Source organism: Leopardus geoffroyi, chromosome C2 (assembly GCF_018350155.1).
Source record: "Leopardus geoffroyi isolate Oge1 chromosome C2, O.geoffroyi_Oge1_pat1.0, whole genome shotgun sequence".
NCBI classification, from domain to species: Eukaryota; Metazoa; Chordata; class Mammalia; order Carnivora; family Felidae; genus Leopardus; species Leopardus geoffroyi.
This window is the reverse complement of record NC_059333.1, coordinates 25,662,024-25,678,597: the sequence shown is the minus strand read 5'-3', so window position 1 is coordinate 25,678,597 and position 16,574 is coordinate 25,662,024. Positions and strand designations below refer to the sequence as shown.

Below are 16,574 nucleotides of genomic sequence, written 5' to 3'. Positions count from 1 at the left end.
CAAATAAATCAGTAGATTTTGTGTGGAAAGCTAAATAGAAGTTTGCACATACTCTGGAAATGATCCAAGAGATTAAAGCAGTGAAGCAAATTCATTTATTCCACATTTTTGGCCTTCTAATGGGTGATTCAGCTGCGTCTAAGTAAGTTTTGCTCATGTTAAAAACATTCACTGTAAGACACATAGATCAGAAAAAAACATTTGTAATAGTTGCATTTTTTGGATATGTCTGATCACTTTTTGGAAACTTAAAAAAATATTAGCTTAAAATAAATGGACGGTGCGATTAATGCAGGTAAAAAATGATCCAATAAAAGAATGGAAATATCATTTAATTTCCTTTTTATTTTGATACAGGGGTGATCTGTAGACTTGCACTTGTTTGCTGTTTAATTATCTTGAGAGGAATGTGTAATCAATTTAGTCCAGGTCTGTGACATGAGCCTAAAGTACATATTTGTTATGAGTGGGGAAGATATTAAGGATATGCTCAAGATGAATTGGAAATTGGAAATGCATTTAGATAGAAAATCAGGAAGACTACTGAGATTCTGAAAATAGCAAGGTGGAACTAGATAATTTACAGCAGTTTACTTCAAAAAATAACATACTGTGCAAAATAGTTTATTTTACTTCTTTTCTTAATTTTGCCAAAACTTTAAGAATGCAGTATATGCTTTAACATAGCATTCCTTTAAATAAGAAGAGTATGATAAAGATAATGATTACAGAGGAAAGATTGTAAAATCTCTGTGAAAGATTAACTGTTCACAATGAAAAAGTTATTTTGTACGGTACAGATTATTTTTTTGTCTTCACCCTTAATCCTCAGCATTTCGATGGCTTAGGTAAGAATAAAGCCTTTTGGAAATCTTTTTTGTCAAACTCTCAATTCCCATGCTCTTTAGAGTGGAATGGGAAAACCACATGGCTTTCATGTTGGTTTAGGAAACACTCTACTGCAGAAAGCTTTGTATCCATTCTGTGAACCTCGGGGCCAGGGCATACACCCCTGGACGATTAGGCCGTGCACATTGGTATCCAAATGATGTCACACCAGCCAGGAACCACCTGTTGTTTTCTTGGCACATCAATGGTCCTCCTGAATCCCCCTAAAGAGTAAATTGCAAAAGAAAATTATAGATGTGTTTTCTTTTTTTTTTTTTTAATTTTTTTTAACGTTTATTTTTTGAGACAGAGAGAGAGAGACAGCGCATGAATGGGGGAGGGGCAGAGAGGGAGACACAGAATCGGAAGCAGGCGCCAGGCTCCAGCCATCAGCCCAGAGCCCGACGCGGGGCTCGAACTCACGGAGAGCGAGATCGTGACCTGAGTTGAAGTCAGACGCTTAACCGACTGAGCCACCCAGGCGCCCCGTAGATGTGTTTTCAATTGATAAGATTATTTTTTAGCAAATCAATTCAAAACTACATGTCAAAAATATGCTTTAATTGAAAGTCATCTGTATACATCTTCACCAGCACTCTCTGTCAAGAAAGAGAACCTTTTGCTGCTTGGTAAGGACCCAGAGAAACTATGAGAACTAAAACATAATTTATATGTAATTCTTCATGATGTACTTTCATAGCAAGTTTCCTTACTTTCATTATGGCATTTTGATAGGGACTAAGAAAATCTCTAAGGCACAACTATGAGGAGCATCCTAACCAAAATATATATTAAAATCTGATCATTTAGTAAAGGAGGTATGACGATTTCATTCATGTAGAATTTAAACGAAGATGAACATGGGAGGAAAAGGAGAGAGGGGCAAACCTTAAAACAGACTTACTACAGAGAACAAACTGAGGGTAGCTGGAGGGGAGGTGGACAGGTGGATGGGTTAAAGGGGTGACGGGTATTAAGGAAAGCACTTGTGATGAGCACTGGGTGTTAGATGTGATGAATCACTAAATTCTATTCCTGAAACTAATATTACACTATATGTTAATGAACTGGAATTTAAATAAAAACGTGAAACAAAAAAAAAAAATAAAACCAAAAAGAAGTATGTTCTAAGTATTAGGGGTGACTTTGCAGAAAAGGCACTTATTACACACATTGTGTGTTTACAGAAACTAAAAACTCACACATGAAGTTGATTTTAGTTCTTTCGGGTAGCAGTAACTTTTGGGCATTAGACACCATCCGAATTGAAAAAAATCTTAACATTTCAACTGAAATTGGCCTATGATATAACCTGTAGTGATAGGCACACATATTTTCATAAGAGATTTTAACTGATGAGTTGTTTTTAATTTTTGAAAATCTTAATTATAGCAGTTTCTAATAGAGTTAATTACATATATTTGATTTGCGCATGAATATTTGTGTGTAATGCAAAAGAACATGATACAAACACATAGTGCCATTATTTAATGATGGAATTGACAAATATCTCTCTTATACTAATTGTGCGATACTTTTAATCTTTTCTTATATTTAATATTTTCTTATATGAAGGAATTAAAGCCTTGTGTACTTTGGTTGCAATCATTGGTACAATAGTTCATCCCAAGTTTGTCTTAAACATTTTCCTGAGAGACTTTTTGCCTGAATCTTTATTGTCTTTGGGATCATATTTAAGGGGAAAAAATGCAGTATGTGGTGTATAAAACACCTTTTCTTGCTTGGGTACAGAGGAACATAAATTGTACTGGCAAACACAGGTTACCTCTTTTCTAGATGTAACAAATGTGTTCAAACTGTTGGAAGGCCAGGACTGGGGGTTTTATTTCTGTACCCTAAGCCCTTAGTTTATAATATGGGTCCAGAAATAATTATGGAACGATTAAGGATAAATACAGGCTCAAAGTTATATGTAACTTAGAAATTATTAAACAATAAACTTTAACAGTTTGGATATTTTTTAGAGGAGTCATTTAGTTTTCTTCATATTTTCTAATATATCTTAATTTTTAAAAAGACAATAGAATCTAGACCTTGATTCCATGAACACGGATTTTAAATCGCCCAACATGTCAGTTGGAGGTTATTTCCAATGAAGATATTTCCTTCTTCCACTATCTGAGGGGTATGTATGTACTTAAAAAATATGAGTGACTGTCCAGAAAATAAAGCATTAACCTAAAATTTATGTTTCTATACCAGTGGTTTTAGTATGCTAAAACACACATTGCTGGGCCCCAGTTTCGAGTTGCTGATTCAGCAGGTCTGTGCTGGGGCCTGAGAATTGGCACCTAGAGCAGGCTCTCAGGTGATTCTGATCTGCTGGATTGGAAGCTGTGCTTTGAAAACCCCTGGTATATGGGGTTCAATGGGTTAAGTGGCCAACTTTGGCTCAGGTCATGATCTCATGATTCACGAGTTTGAGCCCCGTGCCGGGCTCTGTGCTGACAGCTCAGAGCCTGGAGCCTGCTTCAGATTCTGTGCCCCCTCTCTCTCTGCCCCTCCCTGGCTCATGCTGTCTCTCTCTTAAAAAATATACATTGAAAAAAAAAAAAAAAGAAAAAGAAAACCACTGGTACAGAATAAGGCTCTACATAGCAAAATGAGTTTGCTCTTTGTGTCATTCACTTAGTTTTATAGAGAGAGGACCTCTACAGCCACTTGTGGTGCCTTAAAATCCAGACATCTGCCCCCAAAACACAAGCCCTTGGTAAGCCAGAAGATATTTAAGAATATATGGAGGACTAAAAAGGCAAATTCTTTGCAACTATAGGGAGAAAATAATGCTTCGTAGAGCTTATTCAAATGATATATCAGTAATGGCATATTCATAATTTTAATGTATTCTAATTTTTAAAAAAATTTAATGTTTACTATTTATTTTTTTAGAGAAAGAGTGTGAGTGGGGGAGGGGCAGAGAGAGAGGGAGACACAGACTCAGAAGCAGGCTCTAGGCTCTGAGCTGTCAGCACAGAGCCCCACGCGAGACTAGAACCCACAGACCGCAAGATCACGACCTGAGCCAAAGTCAGATGCTTAACCGACTGAGCCACCCAGGTGCCCCACTGTGTTCTTATTTAGTTAATCCTCTTGTATAACATAGTATTAAAGTTGAACAAAGAATATCATGTGACCCTCTAGACTACTGATTACTCAATCACGATACCATGTTACACAAGACATTTCCCTGTGTGGGAGCTTCCTTACTTGCTAATGAACAACATACTTCGACTCCCTAGAAATCAGAGCCAAATATAAGATTTCAGAGATTTGGCATGAGTTACTGACTTAATATAACCCTAATATCAGTAGCATCGGCAGCCCTATTTTTTACCCGTGCATGAGGCTCCTGCCACACAGCCCCCATTAACTGTAATTGACGTTGTACAGCTGATTTCCCTCCTGAATGATAATTCTATAAATCTCCCTCTAAGTGGCAATATATCTTACCTTTGCACACTTTTCATTTTAAAACGAATAAGATCCAGAGATAAATTTTAAACAAGAAGAAAGCTATCCTATCTGTCTTAAATTTGCAAGTGTTCATGCAAGCAGAATAAATGCAAAACCAAGCTGAAAGTTTAACGTGATTTGAGACACAGACTTAACTATATAGATACATATAAGATATATATAAAGATATATATAAAGATAAAGAAGATATATATATTCATCTGCTTAAGTGTATGTGAAAAAAAGTCTTGTATCAAGTCGAATTATGGGTGACATATGTGTGTTAATATCTGTAACAAGTTGTTTACACTTTAACAAAGTGAAAGATTTTCTCATGGTATAAATTACTACGTTTGCATTTGTATATTATTCATTTGCTCAATACTGCTATCAGGTTTAATTTAATTCAGTAGATGTTAATGCATCAATATCTTATTAATTTTCAAATACAAAAAAATGCCAGAAACTTTATTTACAAAGTCTTATAATGAAAATTGTTAATATTTTTGAGTGCTTACTTAAATGCCTTATATGTGTTACCTTATTTTTAAACCTCTAAAGAAAACTTAAGTGACTTGCTGAAAGTCTCACCCATAAGTATTAAGGCAAGGGTGAAAAATAAGTGTAAGTGAAAAATAAATCTGAGCACAGAATCTACGCTCTCCGTGACTACTTCATGCTGCACCTAAAAATTAATAATTGTTCTAAAATCTCACAGAATTTTGGGGCACCTGGGTGGCGCAGTCGGTTAAGCGTCCAACTTCAGCCAGGTCACGATCTCGCGGCCCGTGAGTTCAAGCCCCGCGTCGGGCTCTGGGCTGATGGCTCAGAGCCTGGAGCCTGTTTCCGATTCTGTGTCTCCCTCTCTCTCTGCCCCTCCCCCGTTCATGCTCTGTCTCTTTCTGTCCCAAAAATAAATAAACGTTGAAAAAAAAATTTTTAAATCTCACAGAATTTACTTTTTATGTTGAGTGCATGTGGATTGCATGGTGCTAACAGATAGCTACATTATTTCTAGGTGGTAAGATGTTTTTGCCCTCGATGAGGGTAGCTTGTGGGTGGAAGTTTCTCTGATGGTCACACAAGTCAAAAGCTATGGATACTTCAAATATATTGCCCTGTTGGCATTCAGTGAGTTCATGTTATTACATCTCTAAAATGGCATGTAAATAAGATGAAAATTCTACCATAGGTGTTCCAGATCCAGAGTTATGCCAGGCTGTTAAGTTCTATTTTTTAACCTTCCTACAAGTGGTTAGCTGCAAACTAGCTCTAGCCAGGTTATCCAGGTTGGTTCTTGTGCAGAAATTATTTCTTGTCACTGGAGGGGCGCCTGGGTGGCTCAGTCGGTTAAGCATCTGAAATTTCATTTCACTCAGGTTGTGATCTCTCGGTTTGTGAGTTTGAGCCCCATGTTGGGCTCCACACTTATACTGTGGAGCCTGCTTGTGATTCTCTCTCCCTCTCTCTCTGCCCCTCCCCTGCTCATGCTGTCTCTCAAAATAAATAAACCTAAAAAATTTGATTGTTACAAAAAAAATTATTTTTTGTCACTGGACCTTTGGCCTATATTCAAAAACAAGAGTTGAAAATTAGAAGCCATTAGGTGATATTGGCCTTCAGATTTACTTTTTGTTTGTTTTAAGTTTGTATAGGGTTTTAAAGAATTAGAATTTGATTTAGCTAAGATGTATACTCTTCAGGTTAACAGTGGGCCCAGCACTACATATTTCACCTATCTCACATATTCAAATTTTATGCCTCGTCTCTAAAGACTCTATCCGATTTTAATACTTGTTTAAAAATTAATTTTATTTGTAATGCTCACATCCACCCAGAAGTTCTATGCTAGTAGGCCACAAATAAAAAACAAAAAGTCACACTTTCGTAAAAGAAGAAATGACGATTTCTTTATTCCCTAATCATTGTGAAGCAATCAAATGATTACATAGCAATGCTTTCTGGAAAGGTAGGATGAGCAGTTTTACATATTTACCTGACAAGAATCTATTCCTCCTTCTTCGTAGCCTGCACATACCATGTTTTCTGTAATGTTATATTCTGGCATCTGTTGCTGGCATTTCTCGTTTGATAGAAGAGGAACATTAGCTTCTTGTAATATGTTTGCAGTAGGACCTGTTCAAAATGGTAATGCAGCCAGCCAGTCAGAAGTGATCGACATGCATCACTGAATGAGCCACCATCAGTCTTATTTATTCCAACAGTTCACTCTCATTATCGAGTACTGTGTGTATATATAATGGAACTAAATGCTAAACCTTAGTATTTTAAAGCACATAATAAAGCCCATCTGTGGATCTTGCCAAATGGATAACAGTAAAGTACTTCTTTAGTGCCCAAGGGCTAGCAGGAATGGTGGATTGGACTAGACAGTCTTTAGGCATTTTCAGTATTTGTAAATGGTTACAGTATTGCTCATGGGGAAAAAAAGCCCACCAACACAAAACGTTTCATTTACAGAAATTAGCAACAACTCAGAAATCCAGGAGGCTTTTCATTTGGCACCTGAAGAGGTGCTCCCTCATAATGGCATTCAGCAACTTTGTGATGCTATGTGAATGAGCAGGTGCACACTGAGCAAAAGACAAAGCTCAAATGAGCTGTGCCCTGGTCTAAGGGCAATCAGCTTGTCATCCACGTGCAGGTGAAGAGAAAGGAGGCGTTTTGTAACAGAGTGTATTTCCATGCTCTTTATAAAATGACTCATCTACTGCAAGCATGGATCTCTGTTTACTGAAATACTACTCCCAAGAGGGATGTGAAACAAGCAGGTGTCTGTCTAGTGCCTCAGAAAAGGCACATGATAAGCACTTTCTACTAATTAGCAATTCTATTTGGTTCCTCAAGAAAGGCAGAAGGTTGATGATAACTTAGTGCATATGACAGCTAAATGTATGTGACTTCATATGTTGCAGTAAATGTTGCTGCAAAAATGTATGTGATTTCATTTCCAGCTAAGTTTAAGTTTAATCCACACACTAAAAAGACAGGAAACAAATGTGTGTGTGTGTGTGTGTGTGTGTGTGTGTATGACTCAGTGGTGTGTTTAATGTTTAATAACTGGTTTCAAGAAAAAAATCCCTGATACGTATCATTTGCCTGATGTAAACACTCCAACCATGGCCATTTTCAAGGTACCAGCATGACAGTGAACAGGAGTTGGGAGGAGATATGCACAAACGGCAATTTCCAGCTGGTGCCGGTGACTCCAACAGCATACAACTGGTTGACTTTTGAAGTCTGACAATGGGTTTTGAAAGGTGAAGATGGAGAGGCACCTGGGTGGCTCAGTCGGTTGTGTCCGACTCTTGATGTTGGCTCAGGTCATGATCTCATGGTTTATGAACATGGAGCACTGTGTGGTCAAGCCCCGTGTTCTGGGCTCTGCACTAACAGCACGGAGCCTGCTTGGGATTCTCTCTCCTGTTCTCTCATTCCCTACCCTGCCTGCTCTCTCTCTCTCTCTCTTTCTTTTAAAAAAATTTTTTTAAATGTTTATTTTTGAGATAGAGAGAGACAGAGTGTGAGTAGCGGAGGGGCAGAGAGAGAGGGAGACACAGAATCTGAGGCTCCAGGTTCCGAGCTGTCAACACAGAGCCCGAGGCAGAACTTGAACTCACAAACCACGAGATTGTGACCTGAGCTGAAGTCGGATGCTTAACCAACTGAGCCACCCAGGCGCCCCTCTTTCTTTCTCTTTCAAATAAACATTTAAAAAATTAGTAAAAGAGGTGAATATGGAAGAGGAAATTCAGCATCTCAATGCCATTCATTCATTGAGGATGGACCAGTAGTTTTTATTGTAAACTATCATAAAGTCAAAGGCAATTTTGCTACTTGTCAAGGAACAAAACATGGTTGGGTCTAGGACAAACTCTTCGGTAAAGAAAAATTTGAGCTGTATTTTTATATTTAATATTTATTTGTCAACGTGAATTGCCATTAGGATAATTAAGAATGCACACAAAAAGACATACATAAAAATATCAGTAAAGTTATTTTAAGTTTACTAATTGCCTTAATTTAGTCAACTAATATCACTTCATTTCTTCCTAGTAAAGCAATGTTCATGGTTTTCCTAGATGATTAGTGTAATATATTCAAAAGGTGGAGGGGAACTGGGTTTTACACAACTAGGTATCTGGAAATCATAAGGCAAAATTCATAAAATTCATTAAAATTTCCATTACCCAGGAAGTATTTAATTATGACCTGACCATTTATTCCTAAATGAAACTGATCACAAATGCAGATTTCCCTTGGCTCCATACCACTCTTAGCGACCTTTCTTAAGCCAATTAAATGCATGTCTTTAGTAACAATAAATAAATGAGTCAAGTTTACTCAGCTCTTAAAAGAAATACCCATTTCCTATGGAATAAAGAGTCTTAAACTTTGTTAGTGGATAATTTGTTTTTGAAGAGTCTACATCATGGTCATAAATGTCTTTTAGTTTGAAGTCTGATAGAGAAAATATCTATCTAGGAATCATTTTTACTCTGTAGCCTTCAAATTTAATAAATCATGGCATTTTTCAAGTGAAGGAAATACAAGAATATACAGTCTTTGACTTCAATATACTTTATGGACAGAAGACATGAGGCATTTCAGCAACATAATGTAATTACAGTGGAGAACCTTTGTCGAAATCATTAGGCAAAGATTTGACTTAGAACATCATCCTTTCTTTTACAAGGAATATGGGAATTTTAACTCTGGATGCTTTGCTTCTGGTATCTGCATCTCTCCACACGATTCTGTGACTTTTCATCTTGTACAGTTAAGATTTTTAAATATCTTGGCCATGATCTGTTGGGACTCAAGAGGCCTGGTTCTTCCACCAGAGTATATAGTGCCTTTCCTTTTTGCTTAATATTTAATAAGTTGCCAAAATTCTGTCCTAGAAGGAATAACTCCTATTAGGAATCCAAAAGCAACATGCCTTGTAGTTACATTTAGAGAGAATAAAGTACTGGAATGTTTAAAAAATATGTTCAGTTAGTTTTAATATGCATCTTTTCTGTGTTTGGAAAACATCTTATTAAATAATGCTAACGAGTCAATTTATAATCTTCAGTGTAAGATTTATGCCACATCTGAATCTGCTCATCAGTAGAGTGAGTCAGAATGTTCAAGTTAAAAGGGATTCTTTTCTCATTTCTTAGGGAATGTGAGTATGAGGACTTTATGTGATAAATGAAGATAGTTTTATTGATTTGGAAAATGAAACAGGTAATAATTTGGCTTTTGATCAGACTTTATCTATGTGATTTACAAAAATAAATTTTATAACCTTTGTAATATTCATTTAAATAAATGTATCTTTTCTCTTTATCAGAGTATTTATAATACTAAAATTACATACTAAGTTTGGGGAATGCTTAAACTCTCTTCCAAAAAATATCATAGTTTTATAATATGTTCTACACAACCTGGATTAAAATATATATATATATATATATATATATATATATATATATATACACACACACACACAAATAGATACCATATGAATATAAACCTGACAGTGCTTTTAAGAGCTATTGCAAAACTTGTTATAAGAGTTGCAAAAAATATTGAAAATATTCACAGAATAGTGCAATAGCATACTTCTTAGTAGTAGACATTTTCTTTTTATTGAGTCTGATAATTTACCTTGATGTATAAGCCTCCCCCAGCCAGCAATGGAACAAATTCTGCCTGGAGGAAAAACGTGATTTTCTTCCAGTAAACAAATAGGTTGTATATAATCTGGAAAAACAGAATAAGAATAGACACACATGCATTTCTAACAGATTTTAAAAATCAATTATTTTCAGCACGTTATCTAAAAAACCTGTATTTTTGTTTTTGTTGTTTGAACATTTTTTAGACATCAATTGCTTGAACATTTTTTAGACATCAATCTTACGGGAAAGAGGCATCTCCAGGAGGCACTCTTTGATAATGGACTAGGTATCACTAGTGGTCTTTTTGGGATCTTTTTCTACATTGTATCCTAATTACTCTTTAATAATGTAAACAAGGTCTTAGTTCTAGAGTTGGTCATTTATATTTGATTTTAAGTAATCATGGTATTTACAGTGTCGGTTCTGTAAAAATCTTGGTATGGCTCTTCTTTAGGGTCAATTAAGACACTTGGACAAATGTTCTGATTTTCCCCAGTTATCTCCACATTTAAAAAAGCTTTTAGGTGATTGTTTTACAGGGTACTTATGGAAGCATTAGCATTGGTCACTGACTTTTAAAGCCCCTTTCCAACAATTTACAAGCTGCCTGACATTTATTAAGCACCCACTACATGTAAGACCCAGGGCAGACACAAAGATGAGTAAGATATGGTGCTTACCTTCAAGGACAGGGCTACATAATTAATAGTCTGCCTTTAATAAGTGCTCTAATGTGTGTGTAGACCAAATTCCAAAAGAGCACAGAAATGGTAGCACTTTCTCTTCACTGGGGGTTGGAAAAGTCTTTGGAGTAAAGGATGGAGTTGAGCAGAACCCTTCGTGTAAAGTTCACTGCCTCAGATGATTTCTAGCATGTTATCTAGGTATTTGGAGGAAGTCTTCCAGCTGCCACTCTATTAATATTGTTAAAACTCCTTTAAAATCTTCATTCTATGGATATTTTAATTTTTACTCACTTTACTCTCAGAATATATGTTCTTCTCTGTTTGTCCTACACTGCCCTTTGTGGTAGATGGACCTGCCTTTCTTTGAGAAATACAGAAGGCATGCATCGTAATGACCTATTTTCTCCCAGCTGCTCCTTTGAGTTTACTATTACAGAGAGCTTGGAATGTTTTATTCTGCTGGCCAACTTTCTAGAAAGTTGGATTTAGACACCTTGATGAAGATAATTGAATATGTTCCACTCCATTCCCCAATTCCATTTAAGTTATAATGATTTCTATAACAAATTATCCAACTTTTATGCACTATTAATTCATTGGTACTAATAATATTTCAAATCTAACTTTGAATGCATTTGGCCAGATAAGATGACTAAAACTGATTTCTTTTACCTGTGTAGTTCACTTTAAAATCCAGATGCATCATGGCGATGTCACTGTCCTTTATTCGTTTATTGTAATGTGGGTTTATGACAATTTGATCTATCAACCGAGTTACTATGTGAGGAGAAGTCAGATTCGATGTCATCTGCAGTCCTAGGATTGCTTTCCACTTAGATGGCTCTACATTTCTCCTGAAGATTATGAAAAAGACATATAAGGAACTTTCCATCCACCACAGTTACTTTCTACAGATCTTCGTAGTAGGTATTTCAGAACTATGTGTGCCCATCCTAAAATATGCTTGAATTTCTCTGAACCAGTCTTTAAAAACATTCCTTTAACTTTTATTCTTCTGATCAGATCATAGAAAGAACCTCAGTTAGTGTTAATTTCTATCAGTTATCTTAAATCATCTCGATCTCTAGCTCGATTGTGGTTCTCAACTTCAGTTTCACAATAGAATCACCTGGAGTATTTTTAAAGAACACTGTCGCCTGCTTCCCTTTCTCTATCTCTGATTTTATGAGTCTAGAATGGAGAGAGGACTTTAAAAATATATATTATTTTTACATTAAATCTCTAAGTTTATCCTAACATATGGCCACGTTTGGGAACCATGCCTTAGATCACATTCCACTGTAGAGATTGCATCTTGGTCCAGGGTTTCTTCAGGCAACCACAACAGCTATGGTAGTAAGGGAAAGGGGTTTCAGGAGAACTCTCCTGTTTAGCGGCTCACTGAATTTACACAGAGTTAAAATCAGCAAATAAAACCTATTGTGATGCTTACAATCTAACCTAAAAATTTGAGTAATTTTCATATGCAACAAAGTTGAAAAATTTTCCATACATAATGTCCTTTATTAATGTATTGGTCAAGGCTAACATTTGTGTTATATGCAGATGAAGTTACAGTTCAAAAGTGCGAAGGGCCTTCTAAATGTGCTTTTGGCCTGCAACATCTTCATACCAAGAAACTACTAGTGAATAGCTGGAATTAAGCCATTTAAGCCATATTCACAATGAAGTCAAAATTCAGTAACTGCAATTTGAGCAGAGCTAGTGATTTTAATTCTTCATAGTTACAAGTGCCTCGTTTAATGTGGCATTTCAACTGTTAGAATCCAAATCACTTACAAATACACAAAGGGCATGAAGTTATTTTAAGTCCGTTTGTTCACCTTTTTACCTGTCTATTCATTATTTTGTTTAAATTAAACAAAGGATCATGTTTGATTAAGTCACAGTCATCAGTAAAGCCAATGAATGCCCAATTATCCAGGCGACATCCACGGATAACCACACTGCATTAAAATAGCCTAACACCCATTTATGGACAACTTATTTTGTGCCAAGGCCAGTGCCCTGCACTTCACATCAACTCTTTTCATTTTTGCTTCAGTGCTATGGATTTTACAATGAGAACAAACTGGGTACTGACAGTTTACGTGGTGGGGCAGAGACTTGAACTGGGGCTGTCTGACCTCAGAGGCTGCATCTGCACCAGCATACTGGGGTGCCTCCAGTGGCCATGGGTAGGGTTCTGTGGGCAGGGTTGAGAACATGAGGGTAGGGTTGGGAGAGAGATAGGATCTGCCACTGAATTATCTGGGCTCAGGTAGGGGGGACGTGTCTGCCCTTAGGGGCTGGTGATAGCTCCTTACGTGCCCAGATGCCGGGCCAGGAGGGTATTATGGTGCTGTAGAGGCCCTGTTTGCTTGTCAAGAGGGCTTTTTGATTCTTCCTGTCTGGGTCAGAGGAATCATCAGTACTGACTGGACTGGTCAAACTGGACACATTGATGTTTTCAGACATTCTGCCTACATGCACTCCCACCGTACCCTGGGACTCCCCTGCCCACACTGGCCTACTCAAAGACGGGATAGAATGAAATCTCTTTCCTGGTGTCCTATCTCTAAACTTCTTGTCGTATCACATATTTAAACATGTTCCCTAAAGCTCAGCTGGTCATGGTTGTCTCTTGATTAGTATACCTGTTACGGTTGATGGGTAACAGGTAGCTACTCTTTTTTAAGAATTGTGTTTTTTATTAAACATTTAATATATACCTAATATTTACAAAAAACTGATTTTACAATTACCACACCATGTTTCTTACTTTACGTTCAATTATATCTACTTATACGCTTTACATTTTGCATTATCATTATATTTTACATAAACAATGTGTAATATTAATATTTCATATCATAAATAATATTAATCACATTAATGGTATCATGTTGAAAAAATAACTATCAAAATCTGCTCAAAAGGCGTATGAGCCCATTACAGAGGTTCAATTTTAAAGTTGCCAGAATGTATTTATTTTCAAAAATGATAGGATTGTCTTCTTAAGTGCTTTCTACATATTTTATCTTCAGCAAAACTTACATGAAAGTTCAGACAGACAATGCAGTTATTCGCTATAGGTTTAACTCAATGATAAAATAATGCAGTTCCGTAGCTAACCTCCCAAATTCTGTTCTTTTTTTTTTTTTCTTTTGAGAACGAGAGAGAGGGCACAAGTGAGCGAGGGGCAGAGAAACAGAGAGAGGGAGAGAGAGAGACAAGAGGGGCTCACCCAAAGCAGGGTGGGAGCTCACCTGATGCAGGACTCAAACTCATGAACCATGAGATCATGACCTGAGGCAAAGTCAGATGCTTAACTGACAAAGCCACCTAGATGCCCCTAACCTCGCAAATTCTTGTCTTTTATAAGTACTATACTCCTTCTGAGAACAATAAATATTAGTTACTGATATGAGGGAGCTTGCAGGCAGCACAAAGCTTAGTAATCACCATTTTGTCTTGTTATTTTAAGGTTTGAAGTAGAAAACCAATCCATGATGCGTGAACTGTGAAAATTAAACATACATGCTTCAAGCTACTGGTCTAATTAAATACAAGTTACAGCAATATTAATCTGACACATTCTTAACGATTTCTGAAGTTGTTATAGCACTACACGGAAAATAGCCTTTTTTTCATGTTTTTATTTCTCCTGTATCTATAGACTGTACCATAGGAAGGAGATACCCCTCCAACTTATCATTTGCATTTCTCCCTCAAGTCTTACTCCACATAGCTTTTCATGTCTATGTGCTTAGCTTCCCCACCACAAGCCAACATCAGCACAAGCACCATTAGAACAACTACATCCTATTGCAATCTTAGTGCCTTCTCTCAGAAGAAAGGCTTGAGAATACAGAAGTTATAGCCAATGGTACTCAATTTTATGTATCACCTGAAGAATTTTGCTAAAAATCTTGATTCCTAATTTCCACTTCCAGAGATTCTAATTTGGAAAGTTGGAGGGGGACTCAAGAATCTGCCCTTTGTTATTACTGTTGGGATAGTGAGCAATACAGAATCCTCCCCGGCTTATCCATTCACCCAAAGCTAAGACAGAGAAAGAAAGCCCTCAGAAAAATCAGTGTAGATGAGGAAGGGGTACTTATTATGTTTTAAAAACATATTTGTCTCAAAATATCTGCATTCTAGTGAAACAAGAAAAAGCTATAGGACAGAAGACAGGTGCGGATGAAACAGGAAATAGCCCATTGGATAGGCAAGTCCCAATCTGGCACAGACTAAAGAGGGCAGAAGTGAGTACCTTAAGGTAGGGGACATTGGTTGAATTTCTGCTGCATTTCGCCTGTGCCTGCCTTGTTCAAGCAAAATATGTTTCTTAGTAGCAAAAGAAAGAAAGGCACAGGTTTGGGGGCAACAGAAAGGCATGTATTCTTGACTTCTATAACCTCAAAGACTAGCACACTTCCTGGTGCACAGTAGGTGCTCCTTCAATGCTGCACCAGATGGGAGGACTAGCACTATGCCCACTCTAGGTTGCCATGTGCTGGTGTATAAATAAATTCCCTACTCAGAGTATGGGACTTTCATTGTGGTAAAAAGTAAATATGGTAAGACAGTTATGATAGAGCAAGATGATATGCCGAAAGGAAGAAAAATCAGTGGGAACCTGTAACTCTGAATTGCAATATTTTTCTGTTCTACCATTAGCAAAGATGGTACTTTAGTCAAGTCCACCCATGGCCAACCCCAACGTTTACCCCCAGCACAGCATTTTAGGTCTCTATTATTATTCTCCACTGAATGGAAAAAAGATTCCCATGAGGATACCCAATTCCATTTTTTAAGGCAAGGAAAAAGTAGAATGCCTCTGAAATATGGTGCTGTCAGAGAGTAAGAAAGTCTTCAAGGAATGGAGCCCAAAGGTCCATCGACTGATTAATGGGTAAAGAAGATGTGGTAGATATATATGCAATGGAATATTTCTTAGCCACCAAAAAGAATGAAATGTGATCTAGATGGCATAATGCTAAGTGAAGTAAGTCAGTCAGAGAAAGACAAATACCATGTGATTTCACCCATATGTGGAATTTAAGAAACAAAACAGATGAGCATAGTGGGGGACAAAGAGAGGCAAAGCAGAAAACAGACTCAACCATAGAGAACAACCTGAGGGTGGATGGAGGGTAGGTGGATGGGGTATGGGCTAAATGGGTGATGGGCATTAAGGAGGGCACTTGTTGTGATGAGCACTGGGTGTTGTATGTAAGTGATGAATCACTGAATTATACTCCTGAAACCAATATTACACTGTTTGTTAAATAACTGGAATATAAATAAAAACTTGAAAAAAGAATGTTTTCAAGAATATCAGGGGTAATTTTAAAAGAAAAGAGGAGCTAGATTAAATGGGATAATACTGGTCAGTTTTAGTACTTTAAGTATCATATGGTATCATAGTAATATTGAATAATGATTTATTTCAATAAGGAATGAAATAAATGTATTTGGTCATCTCTAAAGAGCTAAATTAAAGAATGGGAGATTGGCAAGAGGCCTCTCTATGGATAATTTCATTATTGATGTATGTCAATTTAATAGCTGTGATCCAGAGTATAAATCTATATATACCTGTCCACCCAAGAGGCTGAGTAGTGGTTGCTTCTGGAAGCAGGGATGGTGATTGGGAAGGGGGAATAAGAGAATTCTGCATGTGATGGAAAGTTTCATGTCTTGATAGGAGCGTGGGTTACACAGGCATATGCCTTTTCAAAACTCATCAGATTGTGCACTTAAGATTATGCAGTTGCTCTCTGTCAGTGGGAAAAAACAAATATTAAACTCTAGGTGGTGAGTTTGC

At 36.9% G+C, this 16,574-nt stretch overlaps 1 protein-coding gene across 1 annotated transcript in view; it reads right to left on the bottom strand.

Moving 5' to 3' along the window:
* Nucleotides 1-72: 72 nt before the first annotated feature.
* TMPRSS15 (transmembrane serine protease 15) overlaps nt 73-16,574 on the bottom strand; it is a 121,976-nt gene continuing 105,474 nt past the window's right edge. The window contains exons 23-26 of the mRNA XM_045501593.1: nt 11,411-11,592; nt 10,039-10,134; nt 6,359-6,498; nt 73-1,112 (exon numbers count right to left, since the gene is read on the bottom strand). Of these exons, the coding sequence (XP_045357549.1) occupies nt 957-1,112; nt 6,359-6,498; nt 10,039-10,134; nt 11,411-11,592 (574 nt within the window). The 3' untranslated portion in view covers nt 73-956. The remainder of the gene's footprint in view (nt 1,113-6,358; nt 6,499-10,038; nt 10,135-11,410; nt 11,593-16,574) is intronic.